This window comes from Myodes glareolus, chromosome 7 (assembly GCF_982192425.1).
Source record: "Myodes glareolus chromosome 7, mMyoGla1.1, whole genome shotgun sequence".
Lineage (NCBI taxonomy): Eukaryota > Metazoa > Chordata > Mammalia > Rodentia > Cricetidae > Myodes > Myodes glareolus.
In genome coordinates this window covers 64,763,300-64,779,154 of record NC_142032.1, presented here as the reverse complement: position 1 = coordinate 64,779,154, position 15,855 = coordinate 64,763,300, and the positions used below count along the sequence as shown (strand labels likewise).

The window sequence follows — 15,855 nt, the reverse complement described above, 5'->3', positions numbered from 1 at the left end:
GTGTGAAGGAGTACAGAAAGCAGTGAGAGTCTGTGGGGTTGGCAGTGAGAAGGCAGTTCAAGAGGACCCAGAGGAGGTTGGTTACGGGTGAGGGAGCCTGCCCAGAGGAACCTGGCGGGCACTTCCTGTGACTTGTGGTGCTGACCTTGTCCTTTTCAAGTTAACCCTCCCTGCTCTCTGTGGAGTATTTTCAGTCCTTCGAATTCTTCACAACTGTGGGTGACATCCTACAGAGAGTACACTAAGGAGTTACCTTGGTCTAAAGCACTTTCTTGGTATTTATTGTTTGGTTTGTAGTTCTTGTGGATCTACAGTGAAAGTTGAGGAAAAGATTAATGCTCTAAACAATGCCATGATCCAAACACTGGATTGGAGGTTCTTGCAGTTCCAAAGCCCTTCCCGAGCTGCCAACACATGCTCTCACAGCCGTGTCCATGTAGCCTTGAGCACACTCCTGCCAGGGCCACTTTGGAGGGGCTTGCCAGGCTCTATACAGGATAAAACTGGATCTCTGGCAATATCACTCTGGTTCTGATCCATTTCCAAATGAGGCAGGTGCCGCACTGACACAGCAGCTGAAGTGGCCATGGGGTCCATGTCTTGCATGGTTGGACTTCCTTGTGTGAGCCAGAACCAGGGAGCATTTGGGCCTGTGGGTGTGTCACGGTGGCAGATCCAAGTTGTGCCGGGTTCTGCTTGCCTCCCCTCTCCTCCCTTCTTTCTGGGTGGTTGTGTGCTCATGTGAGGAGATGAGCAAAGGTGGAGACTGAGTGGGTGTTGGGATCTCTGGCTTCTGTGGATAGTAAGGCACTAAGATGCAGACACAAGGGGAAGGTGCAGGCTGTGGAGGTGCTCAGCTGCTTCTCATGGAGACTGAAAAGTACGTTTTCTTCTATACAGGAGGGGCAGGGGTCTCAGGCTTAAAGTTGTACCACGTTAGTGCCCAGCCATGCCTAATCCATATCTAGTCAGCTGAGTAGTCATGAGACACAGGTGCACACGTGTCACCATGCCAGAGCTCTGGCATTCAGGCTTGTACTAGGACTGGTATCATCACCCCATGTTCCTGGGCAGGTGTCCCTCAGTGCCATTGTTATGTGCCACGCTCATGTGTGTAAGTGACAGGAGAGCTCAGTGCTATATGCTTCAGGCTGGGGAGAGTACCTTCCAGCCAGCTTCTCGTTTACTTCTTCTAAAGAGACAGTGCAGAGATGACAGCATGCCCAGGTGCTATTGAAATACGAACTGAGTCTGGAACCTGGGCTTCCCTTGACCGTTCCTGCTGGCCTGGCCTGAAGTGTGGCTTTTCCTCTTGTCCCTACTTAAGATCCCATTCTCTGGTTCTGAAACCTAATGACACTTGTGGCCATTTGTGTGAGAGGTGGAAGTATTGGGCAGATGGGACTATGTGGGTTGTGGCTCTTACCACAAACAGCTTGGAGAGGATTGTATTGGGTTGCCAGTGTCCCCCGCTGAGAGACTGGCAGTAAGCGTAGTGGAATTCCATGTTTAGCAGGGCAAGGCACACGTTTTGCTCTGCACTACGAAGCCCCTTTGCAGAGCTTATCTGGGTGGGGGCTCTTGAACCAGGTAGCAGAGCCTGAGAGATCATACTTGGGCCTTGCCTATGATCAAACTGGAGATTTGGTTAGAGGACTTTACATTTTGTTTATGATGTAAGTCCTGCTTCTAATACTGAAGGGCACTTGGGGTGTTGACAGGAAGCTCCCTGGATGAGAATCAGGAGAAAATGTGGGAGGTGGGACCCCTAGCTGTGCCATGTGCTAGAATAGGTGTCTACTTAGGAAAGAAACAGTAGGGTTACTGTCCTGGAAACTGGCTGCCTTAAAGACGGTGCAATGATGAGCTCTTGCCCTGAGAGGTTCTGGAGGCTCCACTGTCCGTGCCTTCTCCCCTGCCCGTAATCCTCACCATCCACAGACTCACTGAGACTCTGCTCAGAGGCCTGGCCAGGGCTGTACCGTTCGTGACTCAGTCTCTCCTACTTAGGCCCAGAAGAGCAGTGGGGCCTGAGGTCCAGAGCTGCTGAGATCTTCCTCTATGTGCAAATGCCCCATTTCCTACCCTCATTCTGCCTTTTGGCTGCTCTCAACATATGTTTCCATGTGGAAAGCATTTTTTTTCCACTTATCTGGAGACTGTGCTGAGGACTTGCTGCTTAAATGGTGGTGCAGATTTGACTTCCAAGGACCAGCCTTCCTGCTCCCTCCAGCATCGGAGAGGGTTTGCTGTTCTAGCATCCTAACCATTGTATAATTTACCTTGATCAGTTGATTATTTATCTTGGATTGTTTTTTTAAGACTGACTCTGTCTATGGAGCCCCTGCAGGCCTAGAACTCAGTTCGTAGACGAGGCTACCATCAGACTTGCAGTGATGCCCCTGCCTCTGCTTTCTAATTCTAGGATTAGAGTGTACCCTACCATCCCAGGATCCTCTGTGGTTTTGGATTGGCATTTCTCCAGAGGCAAATGGTGTGAGCGTCTCTGCCTGTGCTTGGCTATTTTGTTCATGTCCTTGCCCAGCTCTGACTTGTCTTTGTCGTGCCCTGTCCCTGCCTTCTGTGGAGATAAGGCAGGGAGGCAGTGTCTCCTGTGTGTGTGGACCCCATCTGGAAGTCCTGCTAAGGCATCTGTTTGAGAGTTGGTGGATGTCTGGTTTCCTCTCTGCACCTTGTGTGGTCTCTGTTGTTCTTTTTCCTTGCCAGCTTTTCCCCATCATTAATTTTCCTACAGTTCTCTCTCCATGATTTTCAGGACACTCAGTGGGCAATGTGCTAGGAGTGGTTTAGGGCCTAGCCGTGGATAGGCAGCCTGGGCTCTGCTTCTCTGAGCCTTGCTTGTGGGTTCGAGTTATGCCTATCTGGAAGCAACTTCAGTTTCAGTGGTAGAGGAAGACCTTGTTAAAAACCTAACCAACCAACTGACAGACAGACAAGCATACACCAGTGTGTTTATAGCTTTTTCAATTTTACGTCTGCGTTATTGAATGGTGTGACACTCCTGAGGCAGCATTAGTCTGCTCATGGGACTCTGACTCTTTCTCCATGCCAGCTTTCGACGAGGGCCTACCCAGGGCATCTCATGCTTGCTCACACCAGGCTCTGTCTGAGTCTCACACTTGGTTGGGCTACACTGCCCTGGACCTGACTGACACAGAGTATAAGGGAGCAAGGTCAACGTTTGGGGGCCTTTAAGTGTGACCACAGCTCCTTCTTGCTTCTCTGAGCAGGGCTTGTCATGGCTGACACTTGACTCTTCTGGTCCTGCTTCTAGTTTGGGAGCACATGTACATACATGGTGTGGGGTTTCCATCTGTGCCCTGTTTCTTGAAAGTTCCAAGCATTGGGACTGATTCTCCAAATCCCTCCCTACACCACCCTCCCCTGCCTCGGCTCATAGAAGAGCCTCGTGGCGTCTGATGGCGTATGCTCATGAAGCACTGCAGAGTGGCTCTGGCTCAGGCAGGGTTGCTGCTGCCCTCTTGCTGGAAGCAGATATATGGTGTGTTCCTGTCTCCTTTCCTACAGCCCAGCTGGGGACAGAACAAGCATGTGGGTCAGCGGGACATAGGTGCTGCGCGCCTGCCTCTGGCTAGGTGACGATTGTTCAGTTTTGTATCCCAGGGGCAGTCCATATATCCCATCTTGTGTATGGTGGCCTCCTTCTTAAGATTACAGACCTCATGTGAGAGAGGTCCCCCATACCCAGCCCCTGTTCCTCACTGTGAGGCCCACCCTCAGGTTTCCTCACTGGAGCCTGTACTCCCTGTTTGGTGTAGTGGCTGTGATCTAATTTACTTTTTCCTCTTCATTTACAGCCAGAAAACCTGCAGAAGAACTGGCTTCGGGAATTTTACCAGGTAAGAGCCTGTGAGTAAGCACTTTGCGAGTAGCCTCTTGGGTAGTGAGTATCTCTTCTCATTGTGGCATTTTTATGTGAAAGTTACATCTTGGCTGTGTGATGAGCAGAAAAGGCTGTCATTAGGTCAGACCTAGGAAGCACTTACCATCTCCTAATGATTTGCTCTTTGGCTCCCTCCTGGAAGGGAGGGAAACAGAGAACAGAGGACCTGGTTGGGGGTTTTTGAGGTTGGGCATCTGTACCATGATGAATAGTGCTTTTCAGGAGGGTTCCCCTAGCTGTAGCATGAAGCATGGACAGAGCCATACAGGTGGCATGACCGACCACACAGGGCCTGCTACAGGTCTTGGTGGAAAGCCATTGAGGGTGTCACTCTGAATAGATAGACAGGCAGCAGTCTCTGCATGCATACTAGTAGGATGCAGCAAGCGGCCTCCTGGTTCTACAGTTGGCTCTGGGTGAATGACAGATCTCTGAGCAGATGATAAGTGGATCTGGAGTATGAGAAGGGCTGAACAGCCAAGAAGGGTAAGCCATGGTAGATGACTAAGTGGCTACAGCCCAGAGGACAGCAAGGCATGCTGCCTGCATATGCACACAAAAGTTCCCACGAGGTTTTCACAGGGTTAGGCCAGGACTGTGTTTAATTCTCTCAGCTTTGCTTATTTGTTGGGTGGAGGCAAACAAGGGTGGGCCCCAAACCATGCAGGAGGCAAAGAAGCAGGGGAATTATAGATGATATCCCAGGGCCCATGGTGTACACTTGCCTATAGCTCTGTAGCTTGCTGGAGCTGTAGGCTGTGTGGGGACAGGGTTGGGGAATCACAGTTCTTGCTGGTCATCCTGGGTACGGTGATGTGCGTTTTCTGGGACTGAGTCTTTTGAACCCACACAACATTTGGCAACTCTCCTGTCCTGCTGGCCACCATATATGTCTGATAGGCATTTGGAAGTGGGGTCATTCACTCAGAATCTGGCATATGTGAGCCTCCCATTTCCAGGTTTTACTTTTGGTTCTGGTTAGTGATGTAAGGCAGATTTTTGGTGTGTGTTTAAGGCCAAGGAAGGAAAGGCCCTGAGTTGGGGTTAGGATAGATAAGGACTTGATAGTCAGGGGAGGGCCTAAGATAGTAAGGATCAGGGCCTTTCCATTTAAAGATCTGAGGAGTAAGGAAATGGGCTTTGCCATAGGAGGGCCTGATTTAGTGAGGGGCTGATCAGGACCTGTCATGGGAGGGTCTGAGGTAGTGAGGGGCAGGTAGGGTCCTGCATAGAAGGTAACAAAGACAGGGCAGAGACCTGTCATGGAAGGTTCTGAGGTGGTAAGGGAGTGTGGAGGCCTCTGTCAGAAGAAGACCTCAGTGAATAAGCAAAGGAGAACCTTGTCAGAGGATGATTGTAGGTCGTGAGGGACCAGTTGGGGTTAGGGTCTGAGAGCCATGAACCTTGTCTCTGCAATGCCAGGTCTGGGTCCTGTGGAGATAGTGCGGTATTGCCTTGAGATTGTTTTATGAGCGCATATGATTGTGTGGATACCCACAAGATGGTTGACATGTGTTCCTCCTGTTCTCATAGTCTCTGTATCTTGTGGTACATGTTCTTAGGTTAAACCAGGGAGCTGATGGACGTTGCTATGGGTGGATGGCCACAGTACAGATGGCATCACTCTCTTGGTTATAACCAGTTTTAAGAGTGATTGGTGCGGGGAGAGCCATATCTAGGATTACCCCGAGCAGAGTTACCAGCATGCCATGGTGTCAGCATATATGAGTTGATAGAGGGATATGGTTTGGGGTGCGGGGAGAGGCATAGGGAACAGCATGGATACAGAGCTCTCCTGGAATTCTGGTCCCAGATGTGATGGGACACTGCTTAGCTGGTGTTACATGTGGTGCGGAAAGATTCTGCCTGAGTTTGTCTCCCCTGTAGGGGGGTCCTGGTCTCACTATCTAGGAATAGGGATTGGCTTTTGGAAAATAGCTGTCTATACCTTCCCCAGGTATTTAGTTGAGTGGAAGATGCAGCCTTCACTAGGGCCCCAGCTGGTTCACCTGGCCCTCTGAGTCTCTGTTCCTGGTTTCTTGGTGACCGATGAAGGCATGAAGTGGTGAAGTGATAGACTCCTGCAAGGTGAGGCCAGGACTTTCCTGGGAGAGCAGAAGTCCTCCTTAGCAGCACAAGAACAAGTGGGAGCTAGGTATGGGTGCCTGAGGATAACACTGGTTGGTGCTCTTCCAGGATACCATCATATGAAGCCAGAACTGTGAATCTGGGGCTAGGCCTGAGTACAGAGATGGTGCATATGAGCTTGGTTCTGGGAGTACTCACCAGAGGAAGCTAGCCACAGGAGCTATGTGACTAGAGCGAGGTCTGGCTTGCACTGTGTCTATCTGATGTATTTCCTCTGGCTTCCTGCCTTCGAAGGCAGGCTCTCACTGTAATCTGAGGGGTCTTGCTGGTGTTATATGCTTGCCCTCACTCTCCATTGGCTGTTCGGCCATGCTCTTATGTTCTGGGAACCCTGGTCCCTCACCCTCGTTGGAAGGAGCATGAATGGGCTTGCAGCTTGTGCTCTGAATGTATGGTGAGGACAAAGGGTTCGTATTGTGAAAACTGAGGAGAATGAGAAATAAAGCCTCTCCTACATATTTAAGCTTGTCATTGCAATTACAGTGCCAAATGTACGTACCACAGTAAATTTCAGAGCCATTGCCTCCGCCCACTCACTCATTAGTTTATTTGTTCATTCATCAGTCATTCATGTGAACTTCATTCATCTGAGAGGCACCAGCACAAACAGGGCACCCATTGCTCTCTTGAGCATCCATGCATCTTGGTGGGGGATGAGGAGTCTTTTTCTTGGTATAGTCATGGATTGAAACATGAGGGATTGGGAGGAACCCTTGCTGGCCTTGTGTTGATTTTGTTTCTTCCAGCCTTACAGGTGAGGTAGGTAGAAAATTAACTTCAATTTTACTGCTAAGGCTCAACCTTAGTGTTGAGCTCTCAGGAATAGGGGATTCTTGCCTTGTGCGTTGGTGTGCCCAAGCAGTTGCCTGCCAGACACATAGTGTGTGTGTGTGTGTGTGTGTGTGTGTGTGTGTGTGTGTGAGTGTGAGAGAGAGAGAGAGAGAGAGAGAGAGAGAGAGAGAGAGAGAAAGAGTGTTGAGGGGAGGGTGGTTGTTAGTCAAATATTCTGAAGAAATTGAATGAAGATAAAAAGGTTAAAAAATATTTCCTTTGCTTTCTCTCCTACATTCTACATTCAATTTGATATGTACACACACACACCTTACTATGTATGTGTCTGTCTATGTGGGGCTGCAGGGGAATACATTATATCTTCCATAAGTGGTTCACAGACCCTTTTCTGTACATTAATATTCAGAACTGTCTCAGTAGCTTAGAGATATTTCCTTATATAATATATTTTCAGTTTTTGAAATCATTTTTCTATTAACAGAACTCTTAGGTTGTTTGAATTTGGTAGCAGTATAAGGATAATTTAAAAACAAAACAGGATATAATGGTTTTTTTTTACAAATATAAAGCAAGAGGGTTGACTTAGTTTCTTTTTTGTTGCTCTAATAAAATACCACAACCAAGGCAATTTATAAAAGAAAGCATTTAATTTGGTGCTTACAATTTCAAAGGGTTTAGAGTCCATGATGGTGGAACAAAGGCACTGAGATAGGAATAGCTGAGAGTTCACATCTTGATCCACAGGTAGGATGCAGACACACCACATGTGCGCATACATGCACACACTGGGAATGGTGCAAGTCTTTTGAACCCTCAAAGCTCACTCCCAGTGACACACTTCCTCCAACAAGACTACAATTCTTCCCAAATAGTTCACCCACTTGGGCCTAAGTATTCAAAGATACGCACCTATAAGGGTGGTGGGGAGCATTCTCATTCAAGCCACCACCCAGGTATTAAAGATTTTAAGATGAGAGCTATTTTGTATTTATTAATAAGAACCAGAAATATGTAAAATGATTCAGAGAAGCCAGTACACAGAGGTCCTCCCCTCAGCAGTTCTGAAGTGAACTAGATTAATCTATGTGGAAGAAACAAGTATCTACCGCAGGGCAGTCATCACAAGCATCCCTCCTGCATCCCTCCGCTCCTGCATCCCTCACAGCAGGCCTTTCTATGATTGTGGGGCGTGTGCATTGCTGTGTCTTCAAATATACAGACTTCTAAAACAGTCACAGATACCAAAGGTGAGATAGCAAAAGATGAGCTCAACAGATGCTGAGAGCCATCTTAAAGGTCTTCCTGGCTTTTCCTCACAGGAGTTTAGAGAACGATGTGATGGGTCATAGCTGTGTCCAACAAACACAAAAAAACAGTTGCCAGTTTATCCTCCTCCCTTAAGAAAACCAGAACTGGGCAAGATGTATGCAGTCGTGTTTCAAGCACTAGACAGCACACACCCTTGGACAGTGGTCCCTGTGGGAGGGAGAGGATGAGAAAAGCACTCTGCTCACTTAGCTTGTAGTAGAGAGAATTTCCATGGCAGCAGCTAACAGCCTCTTAAAGAGAGTTTAACAACCAGTCACAAATTACTCAGCAGGTGAAGACGCAGGAAAGCGTGGTCTGCAATGAGGAAAAGCAGCCATTAGTGTGGTCTGGGGCTGCCATTTGTATCAACTCTAAAGATCCTGCCTTAGCTTTCCTCATTGTTGCCCACTTCCTCGTTTCACTAATTTTTGCTCTTTCTTTTCCTTACTCTGGGTTCATTCTGTTGTTTTATATCTGGCTTCTGAAGATGGAAGACAAAATGAAAAAATCATAATGCAGCATGAAATATTACACTCAAGATCCTATGGGAAGTAAAAGATATTATGGGGAACAGAACTGAACCTTTGTGCCAACAGATCTGAAATTTTATGTGAAGTGAGCAAATTCTTGGAAAAGCACAGTCTCAGTGTTTACTTTAGAGACAGTAAGTGGATGTGGCCCTATAGTAAATGATCTTGGTCCTGTACTCATTAGATTAAAATTTTGCTCATATATTTCCCCCAAACCCTCCAGGTCCAGATGGCTTCACTGGTGAGTTCTGTCCAACATTTCAGCAAGAAGCAATAGCAGTTTTACAGGAACTTTCCAAGAAAACTGAGTCACAGTTTGCTTCCTAACTCAGCCTGTGACATGAACACTAATTATCCTGGCACCCAAAGTAGACAGACATTACATGACAAGAAAAACACATATCAGTATCCACGCTGGGAACAAGTACAGCGATCCTTAAAGGTTCAGTGATCAGAGTGATGTATTGCTAGGACGTGTTCTAAACTGCCATGCTCCGTATTATCCAGAGAAGCTTCTCTCTGCACAGTCAGCAGCTAATCAGGGGGCTAGGACTGGTGTCTAGTGAATGCTCAGCCCTAAGTGAGATTCATAGCAGTTCTCACCGCCCCATGATCAGGGACATCACAGAAGAGGGGCAGGAAGAACTAAGAGCTGGAAAATGGGGAGAAACGTGCCACCCTGTCTTAAGGACATGACATGGCCATTTTGCACCCATGAACTCCCTGCAACTGTGATTAACTGCACACGACCACTCAGCACTCCAACAGTCCAACTAATTGGACTAAGCGGATTATTAACCTAAAAAAGGAGAGGACATAAAACAGGAAGAGGGATGTTTTGGGGATGCCTGGAGGGAGTGGAAGGGAGAATTGGGGGAGCATATGATCAAGGTGCATTAATTACATGTATGAAATTGTCATTTATTAAGTAGAAGGTATTCTATTTTAAAAGATTGAACAAATCAAAGCTATAAACATGAAAATACACATGCATCACGATGATAATTTTTCCTTGGTTTCTATGGGGAATGGGTTCTGATGCATCCCATGGATATGGACCTTTCTATAAAATGGCTCAATATTTCATAGAATTTGTGTACATCTTCCCACATGGTTTAATATCTAACACAATGCAGATACTATATAAGTAGTTAATTATTTATATTGTTTAGAGAAGAGCAACAAGACAAATGTCTATATATGTTCAGCACAGAGGCAGTTTTCCTCCAGGTATTTTCAATTTGTGGCTGATTGAATCCATGCAGGTAGAACCAGAGATGTTGTTAATATATAATGACTTAGGAATTCAAGGTCAGTTTAACATTCAAGTATCAATGACTATAATTTACTATGTTTGAAGAAAAAAAACCTCATATTTCTCTCAGAAATGTAGACATTCCTTTGAAAAAATCCTGTAATGTGTTTGATTAAAAATCTAAAGCTACTGAGAAAACAGCCAAGTGTGGTGGTGGACACCTTTAATCAGGAGGTAGAGGCTGGTGGATCTCAATGGGTTTGAGGCTAGCCCAATCTGCATAGCTAGTTCAGGCCAGCCAAAGGCTACATAGTGAAGCCTTCTATCAAATTAAATGAACAAATAAATAGAATAATATAGAAAACAACTTCCTCAGAACTGTGGGGAGCATGTTCACTCTCCTCAGTTCACTTGTACGTAATGGTGACAAGCATAAAGACTTTTTTTTTTTTTGAGACCAGTTTCTCTGTGCAGCCCTGGCTGTCCCAGAACTCACTCTGTAGACCAGGCTGGCCTTGAACTTACAGACATGAGCCTCTGCCTCCTAAGTGCTGGAATTAAAGGTGTGTGCCACCTCTGCCCAGCTTGCATAATGACTTCTTATCTGAAGACTGGAGTAGGGTAGTGTTGTCTCTCTTCTTATTGTGGTGTTGAAGGACCATGTCACTGCTGTGCAGCAAGAAATGAAACAGAGAAGAAACAAAACCCTCTGCTGGCAGAAGGCATTGCTGACCGCCTAGAAAGTCATGACGATGACAATTCACAAAGACTTTGATTGCTGATAACTGGATATATTTAGTTTTCAACATATAAGGCCAGTGTGAAAACATGAAAACATGTTTTTATTAGCTAAAGACAACTATAAACTTAGCATTAAGAAAAGCATTAGCAGTAAAATGAAATAACTGGGTTAAATCTAATGTAATGTCAATATATATATGTATATATATATATATACATATATATATACCAAAAAGCTAAGAGACAACAACATATGAGCAAAGAATAATTAATATGAAGGATTTGAGAGATGCCACATTCATGGATTAGAAGATGTGACATGGATTATGTCAGAGTGTTAATTTTCCATCATCTGATATACTACTCATCTACTGTATTTGTGATAAAAATCTCAGTGTAAGGTATACGGTACATGCCTGCAATCCCAGTACTTGGGCAGCTGAGTCAGGAGGATCATGAATTTGAGAACAGCCTGGGCTGCATAATGAGACCCTGTCTAAAAAAATTCTCAGCAGAAGTTTTTGCTGCAAGTATAAAATATGATTCTAAAAATATATGGACAAGGAAAGAAGCTAGAAGAGCCAAATAGTTTGAAGCAAAACATGATCTGAGGACACAAGTTCTGGTTTCAGGAAGTGTCATAAAGCTGCAGTGGTTAGGACATGCACTGGCAGTTGTGTGGAGACACAGATGGGTGTGGCAGCAGAGATAGAGAAGCGATCCATACATATGGCCAAGTGACCAGCAGCAGTACAGAGTTCAGGTTCTTAGTGAGGGGGTGGCCTGGCCAGGATGCCTGGGACAGCTGCTGAGCCAGGTTCAAATGAACCTGTGAAGTCCAACCTTTGTACTCTGACTCAGTGTGAGTCATAGAGCTGATGCCAGTCCACACTTTCTACTACGTACAGAACTGACTCATCGTATCTTAGAGCAAATGCAAAACTTAAGCCCCTGAAACTTCTAAAGGAAAGTTTTTTAAGATCTTTGTCATCTTGGATTAGGCAAAGATTTCTTATGTCTAGCACTAAAAGCATAACTCAAGAAAGAAAATCCAGTAAATTAGGCTTCATCATAACTGGGAACAGTTCCTCATGAAAACAGTGGTGAAGGATGGAAAGAAATCATGGGTGAAAAGGTGGAGTTTAAGATGAAATAGTCTCAAAAGCTCATGTATTGGGGTGTGGTTGCCAGCTGATGGGAAGCCATTCAATTCCAAAGGCTAATATCTGGATCTATTGGGATTAATTCTTTGATTCATAGTACAATTTTATTATTAGGAAATAGGACCCGCTGCTGTCTGCTTACCTAGCTGTCACAAGGGCATGTTTATGCTGAGACTTGATGCAAATATGTACAGTTGCTTTATTTGTAATCCCCTGGCTTTTGATAGAAGCCGGGCTCAGAACATGCCACATGACTCCATCGTGTGGCTTGGAGGAGTGACAGGATTGTGGAGCAGAAATGCCACCTTGCTGGGATGCCTGAGTTCTTTGAGGAGTTGATGGAGGTGTCTGGGTTCCAAATAGATGTTTAGAGTGATATCAGCTGCATATTTCTGTTTCTGATCAAGTCAGGCTCCTTTGCTCTCAGATTGTCTCTTTGACTGAGGTTTGGTAAGTGCCTTGGCAAGAGCCATGAGCCATGGCTTAATACATATGAGGCAGATTTGGTCGAGGACTGAGGAGGCATGCTGTATATAGACTGTTGGGTTCTAGTGCTTTAACTTGAAGTGCCTGTTGGTATGGTTTTGCACATATACACCTAGTGTCTCTGGATCCACGTGTGGACATCCTGCCTCCTAACCAGGGGGCAGCCTGAGGTTCTGCCAATCTGAGTGGCTTTTTCCAGAATGTCTTTTGCTGGAGTTTTAATCTATCTTCCTTCTTTTACTTCTCAAGACTGAGGCATTACATGTCACTTTATAGGTACTATTTTATTCTTCTATAATGGCATATGGCATGTGGCATATGATTGGCCCATTGGTGACATCTGGGCTCCCTTTGACCAGAGCTACCTAGGCATTTGTATTTCATTCTCCATGAACACATGGGCCCATTTCAGTACTGTGTGCCAAAGGCCATAAGAATATAGCCACGTGAGGGTGCTCTATCCTTAGGAAAAGCCACAGGTGGAGGTATGGCTGGTCACTCTTGCTCCCTGACTCTGGGAGGCACATTGTGGCAGCACCCACCCAAGAGAGCAGCATATAGACAGGCACAGCTGAAAGGAAGTATCTGAGTCTGCCAGGCTCCCGAGCAGCTCCTGTTCTGAGGGAGCTTTTGTTGGTCTGAGTTTAGATCCTTTATATGGTCACAGTTGCTGGAGGATTCAGGCATTCAGTCTTCATTGTGATTCTGTCCCTTAAAATCAAACCCCACATTGTGAGGGTGCTAGTGGTGGGACCTAGAGGATGATGAGGGTTAAATGAGGTTTTGAGAATGGGCCTGAAATGGGATTAATGCTCTTGTCAACAAGAGACAGTAGGGATTGTCTGCTTCTCACACACGAAGACATGGCAAAGGTAGAGACAGCAGGGATTGTCTGCTTCTCACACATGAAGACATGGCACAAAGGTAGTGTTTTGAGCTGAGGCAGGACTACCTCACCAACCCCAAATGAACTGGCATCTGGACCTTGTGCTTCTGTCCTCAGAAGTGTGAGTGTGTTTAGGTTGCCCCTTCTGCAGCATTTTGTCCAACTGACTATGCTATGGTAGAGGGTGAGGGTACTGCCTATGTTGCTAGAAGGCTTTTGGGGGAACTGAGGCTGGGAGCTGACGTTGGTTTTGTACTTGTCCTGAGAGAGTCAACCTTGGGTGCTTTGGGAGGGAAACTGGGGTCAGCATAATTGAAGTGTTGTGTGTCATGCATCCAAAGGATGCTGCTGTTCTCTGTTGGCTGATTTAATGGCCCTTTATGCCTATGTTCACTCTATCCTTCTCTGTCAGAAAGACGCTGGTCCTTTTCTTTGCATAATTGTGGAAGGGATGGATGGCTGAATGAAGGAATAAATGACGGAGGCTGGAAGAGAAGCATCTTCCAGCATGAACAGTAGTGAAAACAGTTTGTAGCTGGGACAAGGAACAGCCTGGAATGTAGGGAGATGGGGCAGAAGCTTGCAGAAGAGGCCTCGGGGCCCATGGAGAACTTGGCTCTTCCTGTGGGGACAGGCCCAGTACCTGATGGTTCACGTGGAAATACTGGGGTCAGATCTGCTACAACTGTGGGTTGGGATGGAAAACTTGTTCAAGGGAGCTGTCAGCATGGGAAGTACCCTGCTAGCATGGCCCTCTTGGGCAAGCATGACCCTTCTAGGCATGGAGAGGAGTTGAAGGTGATGGACAGGTCTGTCTGATTTGAAGATATTATTGCTGGAGATTTATTTCAGTGCCATTGTTGACAAGTAGGGCACACAGCTCTGATTGACAATCCTTTTTTTTAATTTGAGATGGGGTCTTGCTTTGTTGCATAGGTTGATCTTGAACTTGTGAACTCAAGCGGTTTTCCCACCTCAGCTTCCTGAGAAGCAGGACTACAGGTACCACCATCTTGCTTCACTCTGACCACTGATAATAAATACACCCTTTGTGAAGGAATTCCAAGTGTGGATGAATACTTTTCTAGCAGTTTATTTCTAGCAGAAAATCCTGAAAGCAGATCTGCCAACCATGTCTTCTGTGAAGGAAGTGATCCTGCATGCCAAGGTTGTGTTTCTGTCCTAAATTATCTGCTGGCACAGTGTAGGGCACAGGTCCTTTCATGCCTACCAGGAAGAGGCTTCAGGGCATCTCTGCAAAGCCCAGTGCAGGCCCAGGAGTCTGGCAGGAAGTGTTCCATTCTCACCATAGCCGTCCTTGCTATGGGACTCCAAGCAAGCTTTGTAACCTCTCTGCACCTCCTGTCCTGAGGTAATGGTACCCACGCCATTAGGGTAAGGATTAGTGAAGATATTGCAAAGAAGGTGCCTGTGAATCTTCCTGGCTCAGGTGCTGTGAGGACATAGAGGACATAGACAAGGTGCTTCCTGCACCACCTGTCACCTGTCCTTCTCAGTCACTCGTTTGTTCCGGGGACTCTGGATGATGTGGGATGAACGTAGGTGTGTGCTGTATGAAGCAGGCCGCCCTGGGCTTCTGGTAGTTGAAGGGCTCACAGAAGAAAGGGTCTGGGTGTGACTTAGCAGAGCTAGCAAGGTCCCTCTGGACTCTGAAAGAGTCAGTGTTATTGAAAGACAGGCCAGGCACACATTGGAAAGACAACAGCCTCACTCAGGATTTGCAGTTCTGAAGAAAGACACATAAGCCCTCAACTGGCAAGGAGACCAGGGCCTGTCTTCTGCCCCACTAGAAATACCATATGGAAATTTAACAGACTTTCAAATTTTCTAGGACCACAATTAGCAAAATGGAAAGAAAAAATAGAATGGATTGTTTTTGTTGCTATTGTTTTTGAGGCAGGGTCTTACTATGTAGTTGACCTGGAACTGGCTATATAGACCAGACCAGGCTGTCTTGAACTCACAGAGATCTGTCTGACTGTGCCTCCTGAGTGCATGAATTTATTTAATATTATGTTGGGTTTAACCCGGTAATTCTAAGCTGTTATTGCTTTGTCTTGTGATCAGCATAGTTAGTAATAAAACTTTATGTATTTTGGAAATTGAGTGTGTTTTATGCTTAAGGTACATTTGTGTAGGACAACCAGTCACCAGGAAAGGTGGCTGACTGCTGAGTGTCTCAATGTATCCTTAGCTTCCTTTTTCTACTTTTTTTTACTTGAGAGTTGTATTGATGAGCCTGTTGCCATAGCAGCATGAGGCATATCAGGACTGGGTGTGGTCAGTATTTGTCCTATTAGGATTTCTATTGCTGTGATGAAAAACCATGACCAAAGCAAGTTGGGGAGGAAAGAGTTTCTTTGGCTTACACTTCTACACTGTAGTCCATCCCTGAAGGAAGTCAGAGCTGATGCACAGGCCATGGAAGGGTGCTGCGTACTGGCTTGCTCCTCATAGCTTGTTCAGCCTGCTTTCTTATAGAATCTAGGACTACCAGCCCAGAAATGGCACCACCCATAATGGGCTGGGCACTTCCCCATCCATCACGAATTAAAAAAATGCCCCATGGGCTTCCCTAGAGCCCATTCTAATGGTGTCTC

The 15,855-nt window shown here is 46.1% G+C and overlaps 1 protein-coding gene across 1 annotated transcript in view; it reads left to right on the top strand.

Annotated features, from left to right (window-relative positions):
- Inpp5a (inositol polyphosphate-5-phosphatase A) overlaps positions 1 to 15,855 on the top strand; it is a 189,244-nt gene that overhangs the window by 47,950 nt on the left and 125,439 nt on the right. The window contains exon 2 of the mRNA XM_087908310.1: positions 3,840 to 3,881. Within this exon, the coding sequence (XP_087764436.1) occupies positions 3,840 to 3,881 (42 nt within the window). The remainder of the gene's footprint in view (positions 1 to 3,839; positions 3,882 to 15,855) is intronic.